Below are 14,693 nucleotides of genomic sequence, written 5' to 3'. Positions count from 1 at the left end.
AGCAGAACAAAGTGTGACTTTTGTCCTGTGACACACTGCAACTGCCAGAGGACGCAGACAAGCCACAGGCCGTAGAACAACTAAGGAGCCTGGGTCTCACCTTGGCCACAGGATGCAGGTGCACCAGGTGGGCGTGAGGCCCCGAGGCAGCGCCGCCCAGTCATCCTGGCAAGAGCGCTGAGTGCAGAGAGCTTAGCTGAATGGCAGCACCGGGGTTGGACTTGGCTCCCAGGCCTTCGCCCTCTACCTTAGGTTCCCTCCCACTGGGGGGGGGGGCACCCTTGTCGCCCCAGGACGGGCTGCTCAGCATCCGAGCACAGCTGCTCAGAGAATTTGTGTGTGTGTGTGGGGGGGGATTAGTGGAAAGTAGCATGTTGTGTGTGTGGGGGGGGGGGATTAGTGGAAAGTAGCATGGGTCCCTGGGCCTGGGGGCAAATCCAGACTCTGCTTCACCACAGGGTGGTTGGGAGGTCACGGCTTCCCTCTGGTCCTCACTTCCTTCACCCGGGCGATGCGCAAAGCCTCAGCTGGCACTGCCGTTGCAAGGATTTGAGACAACACACCTGAACCTCTTTATACCAAAGCTGACATGCGAAGGGCTTTCAGAAACTCAGGCGTTTTTTATCACTATCAGTCCTGCCTCTGCTGAGTGGATTTCTTGCTCTCTGAGACACTTTGAGCTTCTTGAAGGCAAGATTTTGTTTTGATTCATCTCTCCATCCTGAGTGTTTGGCACGTGGCAGTTCCTCAGAACATCTCAGGTGAGTGAACAGAATGAACACATGGATGTATTGATGGACATCTTGTCCCAACCCTGTGTGTCTCAAATTAGAAGCCATGTGCCTCCCCCTGGGATGGGGAGACATGGTGGTGCCTGGGCCAGGGGGTCCTGGTGTTTAAAGTGGGAGCATTCTCCTGGGTCACCAGGTTGAGAAAGACTTTTTTGTTGAAAATGTGTGTGTCTTTTTAGTATTCAAACCACCGCTGATGTAGCATGGAGTAAAATGAACATTCATATGAATTTTTAATATAAACCACGATGCTTGAAAGCCATCCCATGCCCCAGCCAGCTCCCGCGGGCCATGTCTTCATACCTTAGACCTGTGCACCGTGGTATCTGTGGCCAAGTTAGAAATAGGCAGCTATCCGGAGCTAAGGTGGGGATTGCAGACAGGAGGCCCATAGGGGATGTCTGGGGATCGTCAGGGCCCCCGGGGCCAGAGGTCATGCCGTGACAATAGTAGAAGGCCCTACCCATGCACAGGGAGGCCAGGGAGCTCTGTTTTACTGCAGGAGAGGCAAAAATAAAAGGGAATTCATTTTGTAAGACAGGTTGCAAAGTGGTCTCTTAAGAAGCTATAAAGTGCTGCCTGGCCTGTAATTATTGCTAAATGGACTCCTAATAGGATTCGCATCTTCCTGCAAAGTCTATCTATTACCCTAACTGAAGAGGTAGGCACGCATCCACAGGCACCCCTGCAAATTAGGGCCCGATCTTCTCTCAACTCAGACTCACCCCAGAACAAGTCCTCTTGATTTTCCTCCCACAAACCATGGCAGGAGAGGTTCAGTTCCTCAGCCCTCTTCCAGACCCTCAAGGTTCTAGAAGGTTCGAGCTGTCTGTCCAGTTCACCCCTGCACCCCAGGGCCCAGCGAGGGGCTTCTACTCTGAAGAAATAAATATGTAATCCAGATTTGTTTTCTATAAAACTGGATGAAGGGTCCTCCCGCCCCAGCAGCAAGCACACAGCCTGACACGTCGTAGGGCCTCGACCCACATCTGCTGAGTGGGTGCGCGCTGGTGTTGAGAGGGAGCTTAGGGGCCCAGCTGAGGCCCGGGATGAACCATGCAGAACTGGGGTTCTCCTCACATGTGTCTCCTTCCCCAGCCACCATTCCCCTGCTGGGACGGGAGCAGAGGAGTCTAGAACATCCAAGCTGGAAAGGGCTTTGGAGAATCTCGAGTTCAACCTCCTTGCAGAAACAAGCCTGGGGAAGAAACAGGATCTGCCCAGAGTCGCCCAGCTCAGCCATGCTCAGACTGGGCCCGCCCCAGCCCCGGCATGTCAAGGAATGCAGACTTCCACCCTCCAGAGAAGTGGGCTGGACTGCGCTTGCATGGACCTGGGGAATCCCGTGCACTCCCCAGAACTTTGCTGCGGGGTGCCTGGTGAGCTCAGGGTAAGACACAGTGTGCTCCAGCATCTAGCAGACCCAGGCACAGAGACACAAACACTCACTTGCTTTGGGTGAACAGTAAACACTTTTCTACCGACCAGTTGGGAGAGCCTGGATACATCCCCCAGCTTCCCCGAGCCTATTTTCTCACCTGGGTAGTGCAGGTGATGGTGTAAACCCCCAAGTTGTGCCCCACCTCCCCAAAAATAAATGGATATGATTGACATCTGTTTTTGGCCCAGGGCCTGGAACACCATGAAGAATCACCGTGGGATGGCTAAAGAATCAAGAAGCCATGAATGAATGAATAATATAGCACAGCGATGGAAGGACAATTACACCTCATAGGAAATAGAAATCTCTTTCCCCGAAGGGCAGCACCCCATCTCCAGCCCAGCCCGTGGCATATTTCCCGAGGCCTGGCTGAGCACTCAGGACTGTGCCCAGCCGAGGACACGGAGGTGAGTACGATACAGTCTCCACCAAGTATTCTGCACGGGCTGCTCCTGTTCCCTCAGATGCTTCTTCAGAAGTTTGAAGACCAAACTTCAGGGGCTCAATGATTGAGCGTCTGCCTTTGGCTCAGGTCGGGATCCTGGGGTCCTGGGATTGAGTCCTGCATCAGGTCCCCACAGGGAGCCTGCTTGTCCCTCTGCCTATGTCTCTACCCTTCTCTGTGTGTCTCTCATAAATAAATAAATCTTATTTATTTAAGCCACTGCGGATTCCCTGTCCCCTACATGCTATGACCCCATGCCACTTTTTGCTGTGACAGTGACTGGGGCTTTCTGCTTCTCAGTGCATTCAAATCTACATCCCATGGAGCCCCCACCTAGGCCCCTCTCCTGCAGGGCGGCTCCCGGAGGCACAGCACCACCGCATGCCCGGCCCCCATCTAAGTAGTTCCCACGTATCTACTCATGCAGTCCACACTCAGCTGGTATGACCCCATGTGAGGACAGGGAACACAGGCAGGGACGATGGACATAAGTGCCCAGGGTTGTCCTCCTGCCAAGCGGTGCAGTCTGCTGCTCAGAGCTCAGGCCTCTGCTGGCTACCTCCCAGACCTGCGGCCACCTGGGTCAGACATCTGTCACAGACACCTGACAGGGCCCCCATTCTCCGGGCCGGTTCTTGTTCCCCAACAGACACAGCTGACAACTGCCACCCCATGTGAGTATGAAGCACCCCAGAACCACCTCTCCTCCTCACAATCTCTGGTGGTTGGTAAGGAGAGGACCTCCTGCATTTCTAAAGACAGTGGTTCTAGGAACACAGGTGGGGGTTTCACTTAAGCCAGGCCATGTTCGGAGCACTTGACACGCAGCACCTCATTTAAGCCCATCTACCTGACAGTGTAGATACTACTGTTACCCTCCTTCCACCAAGGAGAAACTGGGAGCAAATGGTTTAGGACTTGGCAAGGTCACAGAGCTGGGGGGCTATAGAGGTGGCCCCAGGCGCAGCCTGACACTCCAGCAAGAGAAGTAGAGGAGTCAGTCTCCGGGCTGCCTTCCTGCCCGGCCCACAAGTGCCCCGACTTCCTTCCAGTTCCCAGTGTTTCCAGTCAGCTGTGCTGGGTACCCCTTGCTGCCCAGCTCCCGAGGCCCAGAGGAATACACCTGCCCTGACTGCTGCCCCCGCCTGCCTCTGAGACAGACACCCATCCTGTGGGCTCGTGTGTGCCTCAGTGGGCCTATTAGTACCTTCATCCCACCAGAGGGAGGGTCAGCTCAGTCCTGAGGTGTGTTGGGGGGTGAGGGGTGCTGCCATGGGAGAGGTCAGACTCGGGACAGGCCTGGGCCCTGCCTGCATCCGTGACTGGGCTTTCCAATCCTAGAAGGAGGGCCCATGGGAAGGGGGCCGAGGATGGTGATTCCATCCAGAGTGGGTGTGGCTGGGCAGGGCAATGGAGGGAGAGGGGAAGCTGGCCTCCCTCCAGTCCACCCTCAGAACGGATGTTGCATGACTTCTGGCGGCCACCATAACAAGTCACCATAACAAGTCTGCAACCAAGCAACTTAAAACAACAGAAATTTATCCGTACAGTGGAGGCCAGAAGCATAAAACTGAGGCATCTGCAGCCTGCGCTCCTATCTGGAGGCCCCAGGGGTGAAGACTCTTCTGGCCTTTCCCAGCATTTAGGTGTCCTCCCCCATCCCCGGCCTCGGCCCCCGCCCCCTCCCTCCCTCTGGTGTGGGCCCTGCGATGACAGGGGCTCACCTAGAGGATCCAGGACCACCTTTCAAAGTCCTTAGCTGCATCTCTGAAGTCTCTTTTGCCATGTAAGGTGACAGTCATGGTTTCAGGACTGGGAAGAGGACACCTTTGGGACCCATTGTGCAGCCCCCCACCCCACAGTGACAATTACGAGCAGGACGTAACTCCTCAATCATTGCCCTGGGCTCAGAGAAGTGAGAGGACCTCAGGGAGGTTCCTTACTGGGAGACATGGCAAAGCAGGACTGAGTTCGGGACCCCCCCAGCCCAGGCACCGTCCCCTAGGCCTCCAGGCAAATGCAGGGTGACCAGAGCAACCCCAGGAAGGAGCCCGGGGCTGTGCACATGCAGGCCTCGAGCAGGTGGGTGGCTCTCCCACTCTGCCAGGTGCAGGAGAGCTCTGGGGGAGTCACTCATTCAGCAGGACCTGCTGCCAAGTGTAGCACACACTCTACTCTTCCAGTGTCGGCTGAACCCTTGGGCTGCCACAGGACCCCACCAGACCCAGACTTCTACCCCCATTGATATTTTCAGACTAAAATGCAAATCCTCATAAAACCTCTCATGGGCTCCAACTGAGCCAGGTGGGCCTGTCTGTGTTAGACACCACCATCTCCCCGCCGCTTCCTTGCCCCTGTGCTGCCTGCAGGGGAGGCTCTGCAGGGTGTCCCAATCAGAGCCCCCCCCCCCCATCCCCCGGGCTCCACACATCTCCAGGTGGCCCACAGTGACGTCACCTTTGGCCTGCCCAAAAGGCCCGAGCCAATCCAGAAGCCCCTTCACTGCGCCCCCTCCCACCACTTGCCTCATCCTTCCTGTCCACAGGCCAGGAAACTGAGGCTGTTGGCTATTGTCACCACTATCCTGCCCGGCCTCCAGGTAAAGGCCTCCTTGATCTCACAGCCTCAGAAAGCCCGCTCTACACCTTCCCTCATTGCTCCCCAACTTCTCATTTCCAAAGGCGAGCACGGCCTGCAGGGATGGCGCTGGCCCCTTCCCCGGTACCTGAGGACCCTCCTGACTGGGGACACACAGAGGATGTCACAGGCTCTGTGTCCCCTGGACCTTTCATTTAAGTCATCAGAGCCACTGTCAGTGCGGAGGCCCACCTCATACCGAGGGAGCGCCAGGCTATGGGTTCCAATCTCCAACATCATGATTTGATTCTCTGTGCCAGCCGAGGTTACCTCCCCTTTCCCGTGAGGCACCTGATCTGTCCAAGTAAGTCCCCTCTGGTGACACTGAGCTGCTTCTCCAGACACAGCCAAGCACACAAGTCCTCTCTACCCCCCCGGTGCCTCCTCCAACCTTGTTCTGGGTCCGAGGTGGCTGGGAAGCAAGCACAAGTTTACACATGGGTGTTCCCCAGAACCGGGCAGGCAGAGGCAGCCTGGGAACAACGGCTGTCCCGATGCCATAGCCAGGCAAAGAGCAGTCAGGAGACACGCTCAGACCAAGAACACAGACAGTACAGCTCAACTGAAAAACTGAAGCCAAATCAAAACCAAATAAAAACACCTGCCAAAGACAGCACCTGCTCACAACTGCCTTCCAGAGACCAAGCAGAGACCTTCCTCCACTCCGCAGCACCCACCGGCCCCGCTGCCTTGCCCTGGATGCTGTCTGCAGGGCTAGCAGAAGACAGACGCACCCGCACAAGTGCTCACGGCCTTCCACCGACGGCCCAGCTGGCCATCCTAACAGTCAGCAGGACAGATCACAGTGGAACCGGAAAGGGTGTCGTGGGAGAGGTTGTCATGTCACACACCCTGGCCAGGGGCCCGAGGCTGGAGCCCGGCCATGCAGAGTGGGCAGCTGCCCCAGCGTGCCACTTACCTTCCTCTTGTTCGTTGGACAAATGTAGAAGTTGTCGATGACTGTGGTGACGCCAGGCTGGAGGGTGAGCTTGGTGTAGGACGTGCCAAAGTCCGAGGACCTGGGGGAACAGGACAACAGGTGTCAGCCAGGTGTCCCTCCCTCCAGGTGCAGGTTTACCCAGCCCACATGGCAGCCAGCAAGGGCTGCACACCAGTGTGGACATAGCACCCCACGACAAGCCCTCCCTGGGAGCGACGTGCCCCAGGTGACAGGGAGGAGACGGGGCTCCCTCAGCGTGGCCAAGTGCTCCAGGTCTGGAACTGCGCGTGGAGTCAGTGAATGCCAGCCAGTCTCCCCACGCGGTCCCCTCCTCCGTGGCCTTCCACAGCCCTCCGTCCTGTCCCTAAGTTTATCTTAGCCCACCGGCCACACGTGTGTCTGTTTATGAAGGGCCTCCCGTGTGCCAGGCACTCTGTCCTTCCATCTTTTCGACTCCTCGAAAACCCTTAAAGACTAGGTCACTATGTCTCTCTTGCAGGTGCCCCAAGGATGAGGAGGAGGCTCAGCGCAGGTAAGCTCCCGCCTGAAATCACTCTGCTAACCAGTGGCTGACTCAGGATGTGCGAGCTGGCCTGTGCCACTCACGGCTGGCATCCTGTCTGCTCCGCCGAATATTCCTGGGGGGTGGGAGGGATGCACCTTCCCCCCTGACCACACGGCAGGGGACAGCAGACAGGATGGAGCTCCGGGTGCTGCTGGAAGCCAGGCCCCTGGCCCTGTGTCCACCAGCGAGCGCCACCACCGCTGGCTTCCCGCCAGGGCGCGTGCTCCTCACTGTGGGCCCACATCGCTGTCTGTAGCATGAGGGATGCAGGACAGGATCTGGGGCTCTAAACCCCTAGTCTGTGCAGTGAGAGGGGGAGACAAATCAGTTGTCAGGTAATTCCACATCGGTTGTTTGGAAGCAACCGATACATCGGGATGTGGGATTAATTCCACATTGAAGCTTAAAACCTCCGTGACCCTAAAGCCAATGCTCCTTATTATCACACCATCAAAATGTGCTGTGACTGCAGAGCAAGCCTGGCTGCAAGCCAGAGCCAGCCGGGTCCTCCTGAACCCCAAACTGGAACATCCAGGACCTTCGGCTTCAGGGCTCTCCTTGAGCTGCCCCTTCTTCTGATATGTCAGGGAAGTCACCCACCAGGGAACAGGGCCTGTGGTGGAAGCCACTGCTAGGGAGCTCCTGCCGTGCATGGCACCCTAGGGCCCAGGCCTCCCTGCAATCACCTCTGTCTCCTCCCAGCCAAGACCTGCTGGCAGGAGTGCAGCCCCAGGGCCTTGGGCGAGAATTTGTGGCATGTGCAAGGGGGAGGGGGGCGTTGGCTGGAACCCTGGCATCAGGCCCCCACACCCCCTCCCCCTCCCCCTCCAGGGGCTGCACGAGGCAGGTGTTTCTCAGGCTTGCCCAGTGCTGTCGGGACCCAGGGGTCACGTGGGACTGCTCGTCATAAAGGCCTGCACCATCGGCACGTGTCGGGTGCCTTCCACAGTACATCTTTAGTAGTCTCTGCACCAACAGACTTCCCCCCCAGATCTTCAAGACAAACCGAAGCTCCAGGAAGATGTGCTGTGTGTTACTGCCCCGGTGCCTAGTGGTCACCTGTCCACCTGTCCCCAGAGGCCAAGTCCCTCACTGGCCTCAGGGCCACAAGGGCCTTCCCAGACCAGGACAGAGGGCAAGTGCTGTCCCCTCCCCCTCCTCCCCAGAGTGGGCCCTTGACTGCCCTTGGACTCCCCAGGGAAGCCCTGCTCCAGAAAACCAACAAGGGCTCCCGGAGGGGTGATTCAGGACACACTTACTCTCCAAACCCCAGAGAACTGATTTGCTTTGAGAAGGAGGGAGCCAGAGGCCCATTAGCAGAGGAGTGATCAGAGACCCGGGGAATTCGAGTCTCCACAGAAACCAATGGCTGTGTTTCCAAGTTTGATGCATGGAGCCTCTTGGCCCCTCTGCTGTCCCTACTGCCACCAGCAAGCCGAGTCTAAGACCTGCCCATGGACTCTGCCTCCCAGATACCTTGTCATCCATCCCTGACACCCACCTGCCTCACAGCCTAGGTGCTCCCCCAGGATCCAGCCTCCCCTTCCCCCCACCCCGTCCCTCACCTTCCCTGACCAGGTCACAGGATCTGCTCACACCTGCCCACTGTCCAGGGCACCTGCTAGTGTGGGCCTGCAGGTGGAGCAGGTCTAGTGGGACAAGGGAACGAAGGTGATAAATAAGAAAAATATAACAACCTCAGGTGTGGTCAGGCCTGGGTTGGAGCAGTCCATGGGATTGCTGTCTAGAGAGTCAGAAAAGGATCTTTGGACACCAAGATGTTTGGGCAGAGACAGGAAGGAAGGGAGTATGTGCCTGGCTGGGGCAAAGCCATTTGTACCTGGCTACGTAATGTCCCCCCAGAATTTGTGTCCACTCAGAACCTGTGAGTGTGACCTTATTTGCAAACAGGGGCTTTGCAGATGTAATTAAGTGACAAGGACATCACACAGTACTGGGTGGGCCCTGATCCAATGACCAGAGTCCTAAGAGGAGGGGATTTCAACCTAGGGACACCCAGACACACAGGGGGAGTGCCATGTGAAGGTGCACACAGACAAGGGATGCCAAGGATTGCGGGCCACAGCCAGAGGCTGAGGGCAGGCCCGGGACAGGTTCTCCCCAAGAGCCTCCAGAAGAAGCCAATCCTGCCAACATCCTCAGCCAGGAGAATATGTTTCCGCTATTTCAGGCAGGCCAGTGAGTGGTCCTCTGTCAAGGTGGCCCTAGGAAACTAACACAGCATTCCAGGTAGAGGGGAGAGCAGGTGCAAAGGCCCCGAGGACAGGCTAGCTCTCCCTCCTCCTCTTGGGACAGGTGAATGAGTCTGCCACTGCCACCAGTGACTGAGGCATCAGGAATGCCTCACCCCATAGGACAATGCAGATCCAGTTCCCCGGTTAGCCGTGAACCTCAGATTCCAGGCCTCTTGCCAGAGGCGGGGCCCTCAGCTCGCTCACTCACTCACTCACTCACTCACTCTTTCATCCAGTATTTGTTTAGCTCCTCAAAGCCTCCAGCTCCACACTACAAGCAGGAATTCACATTTCTTCACTGGGTCAAGTTTGTTTGTGGCACACATGTTTATGGAATACCCACTGTGCACTGGTCCCTTCATCTCACCGTAAGCAGGACACATGCTATCCTGCCCTTGGGGACACAGAGAAGAGCAGATAGGCAGTTCCAGGTAAGCAGTGATGCCAATGGACACATCCAGAGTACCTTGGGAGACTCTCAGGGGGATGTGAAACCAACCCGGCCAGGGGCCTCCCTCGACCCCTCTGCCCCCAACTGTCCTCAGCTGCCCCCACCACCCGTCCAACCATTTACCCTCCCCTGCCGACTCTCCCTCCAGAATCATTCACATTCGGTCCCCACATGCCCCCCTCCCCACCTCTCTCCATTCCCCACCCATCCATGACGGGCCTCTGTGGGCCACAGGCTCAGAGGAGGGAGGGGGAGGCCAGTACAGGCCAGACGTGCTCCACCTGAGCCAGGTCTGCATATAGGGGACCAGGGCAGGGAGCAGCATATTGGCGGCTGATGGGCCATAGTGGGCCATAAGGGAGGCAACAGGACCAGAGGCTGAGCAGGTGGGCCGGGACAGGATGTGAACGGTCCTCAAGCCATGGAAACATCTGGGCCCGCCTGTCTCGGGAGACTGGGGGGCACTATTTGTCCCTGTCAAGAAGCACCGTAGAAGCAAAATACATATTGATTTGAAAGAGAGTGGAGGGCAGCCCTGGTGGCGCAGCGGTTTAGCGCCGCCTGCAGCCCAGGGCACGATCCAGGAGACCCTGGATCAAGTCCCACGTCAGGCTCTCTGTATGATGCCTGCTTCTCCCTCTGCCTGTGTCTCTGCCTCTCTCTGTCTCTATGAATAAATAAATAAAATCTTTAAAAAAAAAAAAGAGAGTGGATAAAAGTGAATGTAGAATATTTCATTATAATTTTAATGTCGATATAAAATGTTGGATATACTGAGTTAAATAAAATATATTATTAAGACCAATTTCACCTATTTCTTTTTTAGTTAATAGAGTTGATTTTTTAGAGTAGTTTTGGGTTCATAGCAAAAGTGTGAGGACGGTACAGAGATGCACCACGTACCCGCTGCCCCTACATGCCCATGACCTCCCTTATTCCCTCCTCCTCAGAGTGTACATTGTCATGGCTGATGAGCCTACAGGGATGTGTCATCATCGCCAAGTCCACAGCTGGCATGAGGTCACTCTTGGCATTGTACAGCCCCTGTGGGGCTGTGGCCGGCACACCCGAGGCCAGCGGGCAGCGGAGGTCAGGGAACAGAACTTTGGCAGAAGGTGGCTCTTGGCCTGGCATGGACGCTGAAGGAGAAAGGCGGCAGGCAGGAAGGGACCCCAGAAAACATGCACAATGAGCCTCTTCCTGTTTTTACGTGGTCCCTTGGGTGTGTCTCAGGGTCCACACTTCTCTCCTATAAATGAGGATACCTGACACCCTAAATCCAGAATGATTTCATCTCCATCCTTAACTAATCACATCTGCAAAGACCTTATACCCCAAAAGGTCACATCCCGAGGTTCTGGGTAGACAAGGATTTAGGGGAGCCTATTTGGGCCCACTACAGGCTGCCGAGCAGGCCTACATTCTATGCACCTGTGCTCCACTAGATCAGCTCTGACATCTTGCGTTCCTAGGTCTTGCTGGATCTCCCCACAGTCCGCTCTCCAGGGGAGATGTGGACTCCTGCACCTGGGCAGAGGTAGAGCAGGGAGGCAAAACCCAGTCCTGCCGTCCCCTCCCCTAGCTGTGCCCCTAGGAAGAGTTCCGTGTGTGGCTAGGATTCAGGTGCACAGGCTTCGGAGTGAGGCTCCTTCAGAGAGTGGGAAGCAGGTGACAAGAACACGGGGAGACTGAGGTGCTATGCATGACCCTAGTGACAGGGACCCGTCCGTGTCTGACGGCTCCCCCATGCTGGCTGAGTAGCTGCTGGCCACCAGCTGCATACCTGCTGCCAGGAACTGGCTCCTGACACTCCGCGTATGAGAATGCCAATGGCCAAGGCCTGCAGTAAACAGCTGCTGACCTGCTCTGACCTGGTCACCTCGCAATGGGCCAGCCTGGCCCCTGCTGGATCCCCACCTCTGTGACTGCAGGACCGGGGTCTGTCTCTCAGTGGACCCCCAGGGTAGGCGGGGGATGAGAATGGAATCTATCACCATGCATAAGTCCAGGGAAAGAGTCTGACTCCCCTGAGTGCTCAGCTGGTCAGTGGGGACAGGTCAGAACCCAGGACCTCAGACCAATCCTGAAACTCACCCTGCCTCCTCCTGAAGTCTGTCCAGATCATGCAGTGAGGACAACAGTCACCAGGATCATGCAAGAATCCACAGGCCGGTAGTACCCAGGTAGCACTCAACAAATGCTTATTTGGATTTCTATGGACGTGCTCTGGTGTCAGACCTGGAGGCTGTGTGACCTCAGGTGAGGAGCTTTCCCTCTCTGAACCATGGGAGTTTCCTGTCAAAAATGTGGGGATGGGGCGCTATCATATCTGAGCAGTGGCACCAGCACCCAGGGGCTCAAGCCCCACACGCCCTTCCTAGCTGCCCCAGGGACCCCAGAGCCTCTCCACGCTAGGCCCTCACCCGGGGGGAGGTCCCTCCCCAGCACTCAGCACCCCTACCACCTCCAAGTGCTCCCTAAGTGCCTCTGGGAATGCAGACAGTGATTATTCCAACCTGCATTTATTCAAATTAAAAATGAAAAACCAGACTCTAAACCTGGGCACATAGAAACAGAGAAGGCAGGCGCCGCTGGAAAGTCGCTCTCCGCAAATCGGCTGCCTAATTGCCGAGTGTTTGTACATATTCGCTTTTTAAAAAATGATTTAATTGAGCCATTTTCATACTCTGTAATTATTTCATTGGCAGGGACATATGTTCAGCTCCCGCCCCTCCCTGCCATGCCGATGAGCACCCACCGCCCCCCAGCCAACTCCCCCCGCTGGCTTGGAAACCCACCGCAGGTGTGAAAGGCAGCGCCCACCTGCACAGCCTAGGAGGGTCACAGCACCACCTCTGTGAGGTGCAGCTTCCTTATCTGTAAACGGGGCTGATGACACAGATGCCACACACCTGCGTGAGCTGAGAGCACAAGGTGTGCTCGTGGTGACAGCAGGTGAATATACAACATTTCTGCACCGCCCGCAGGGAGCTGTCACAGCCCTTCCATGTGGCCCTTTCTCTGGACACACCCGTGCGCTCCAACGAAGGTGGCACCATGTGGCAGGCGCTGGACACCCTGAATGCCCCCGTTAGCCACTTTCATGAGAATGCAGAGATCCTGTCCTCCCATCAAACGGGATGTGCAGTGAAATGTGTGTTGTGCAGTGCTCAGGGTCAGGCACTCCAGGGGTGCCAACCCAGAGCATCTCCCTTGTAACGAAGAGTGTCCAGGGGTCAGGCCTTAAAGTCCCTGGAAATGCTGGCGGTGCACAGAGGGAAAGGCCACTCATGGCTGCTAGATGAAGTTGCTCTGATATAAAAACTTGCGGCACGTTGATCCCAGCAGCGGATGCTCTGGACTCCCCCTGTACATCAGTTCCCCCAATAAACCTATGTCTCAATTGCTGTCTCTGGGTCTTTTCTTCTTCTTCTTTTTTGTGTGTTGTTGTTGTTGTTAAAGATTTATTTACTTATTCATTAGAGACACAGAGAGAAAGGCAGAGACATGGGCAGAGGGAGAAGCAGGCTCCCCGCAGGGAACCTGATGCAGGACTTGATCCCAGGACCCCAGGGTCATGCCCTGAGCCGAAGGCAGATGCTCAACCACTGAGCCACACAGGTGCTCCTCCAGATCTTTGGCCTCAACAAACCACCACCCACCCTGGGCTGCGGCACAGCTGGCACGGCTGCATAGACGCTGAGGAGCAGTACTGGCTCTGCACCTGACAGTTTGCAGGGAATCTTGAGGAGAGCCCCGTAAGCCAGTCCACAGGGTCAGAATTACCATCTGCACTTGACACACAGAGAAACTGAGGCCCAGCTAGGAAAGGAACTTGTCCAGAGCTGTATGGGGATCTGGGCACCCACCATGGGCTCTCCCCGCAGACAAGGTGACGGGTTAGAGGCACGAGCCGGCAGCAGCTCTGAGCTTTGGTGGGATTCCAGCCGTGCACGGCGTCTGTGATGTGCAATGAGGAGGAACGGACGCTGAGCCGCCTTCACACAGGGGCCGTTCCAGTTCTCAGGCACTGACGACTCATGGGACCCACGACCGGGGGCAGTGCCTGCTGCCCTGTCTGTGAATACGCCGACTCAGGATCGGCAGGAGAGAAGGGGGGCAGCACTGTCCCCGGGGTGCAGAGGGTGGTGGGGAGGGGAGGCACCTGGTGAGTCCGCCGCAGCTGCTGGGCAGGATCCGGAGAGTGGGCCCCTCTGAGTGAGAGGGGAGGGGGCAGTTAGTGAAACCACATGCTTATCACACACTGGATGCCACGCCTGACAGACACACAGACTCGTTGACACAGGAAAACCACGTCCAAACAGGAGCATACCTACCCATTTTACAGATGAGGAGACCGAGGCTCAGGGAGTATGGAGTGCCTTCTTGGTACTCAATGACACGGCAACTACAGAACCCAGGCTGTCCCTGAGCGCTGCAGCGATGTCCGTGGAGGTGTTCACGTGGTGCAGCACCCCACCACCACGCGGCTGGACTTTCCGCCTCCATTTCCCTGGCAGAGCCTGGAGGGTGGCACCCGCTAATGGTCAGCCCTTGGGTGTGGACTGCAGCCCGTCCCAGTCAGGGGTCTGAGCCACCATCATCTCTGGCTTTCACAGCACTTTCACCTCAAGCCCGTTTGACATCCACCCAGCTGTGTTCCCAGCAGGCCTGGAGGGCTGGTGTCCCTATGGCCACGTGGTGCCAGAGCACACACCCCCACCCCGAGCCTGTCCCACAGGCCCAGTCTCCCAGCCAGCCCTTCCACATGTGGGTCCCAGCCGCCCTGCCCTGGGATTGCTGAGCCTCTGCACCCGCAGGTGTCAGGCGGCGTGATGCTCACTGGCAGATCTCTCTAGAATGAAGTTGGGCTGGGCAAGGTTGCAGAACAGCCCCAGTCTCTCTGGCAGCAGCTCTCCCAACACCTTAGGGATGGGAGTCGGGGTGTGGCCTGGGAGCAGATTACCTTGCAAGACAACTTGCACGCCTCGGCTCAAGTTGGCTCCTGGCCACCTGGATTCATCACTCCATAATGACGATCACATCCTTCCCAATGAATCCCTGTGTTACCCTTAGAAATACCTGACATAAGTGAATGCTCTCAGGGGCACCTGGGTGGCTCAGTGGGTGACACATCTGCCTTCCGCTCAGGTCATGATTTTGGGGTC

At 56.7% G+C, this 14,693-nt stretch overlaps 1 protein-coding gene across 1 annotated transcript in view; it reads right to left on the bottom strand.

Annotated features, from left to right (window-relative positions):
* The window catches only part of SORCS2 (sortilin related VPS10 domain containing receptor 2), a 459,489-nt gene that overhangs the window by 176,175 nt on the left and 268,621 nt on the right, over positions 1 to 14,693 (bottom strand). The window contains exon 3 of the mRNA XM_077875105.1: positions 6,234 to 6,333. Coding sequence (XP_077731231.1) covers positions 6,234 to 6,333 — 100 coding nt within the window. The remainder of the gene's footprint in view (positions 1 to 6,233; positions 6,334 to 14,693) is intronic.

This window comes from Canis aureus, chromosome 2, assembly GCF_053574225.1.
Source record: "Canis aureus isolate CA01 chromosome 2, VMU_Caureus_v.1.0, whole genome shotgun sequence".
In the NCBI taxonomy this organism is placed as follows: Eukaryota; Metazoa; Chordata; class Mammalia; order Carnivora; family Canidae; genus Canis; species Canis aureus.
The sequence above is the reverse complement of the archived record's forward strand: the minus strand, read 5'-3'. Positions and strand labels throughout refer to the sequence as shown.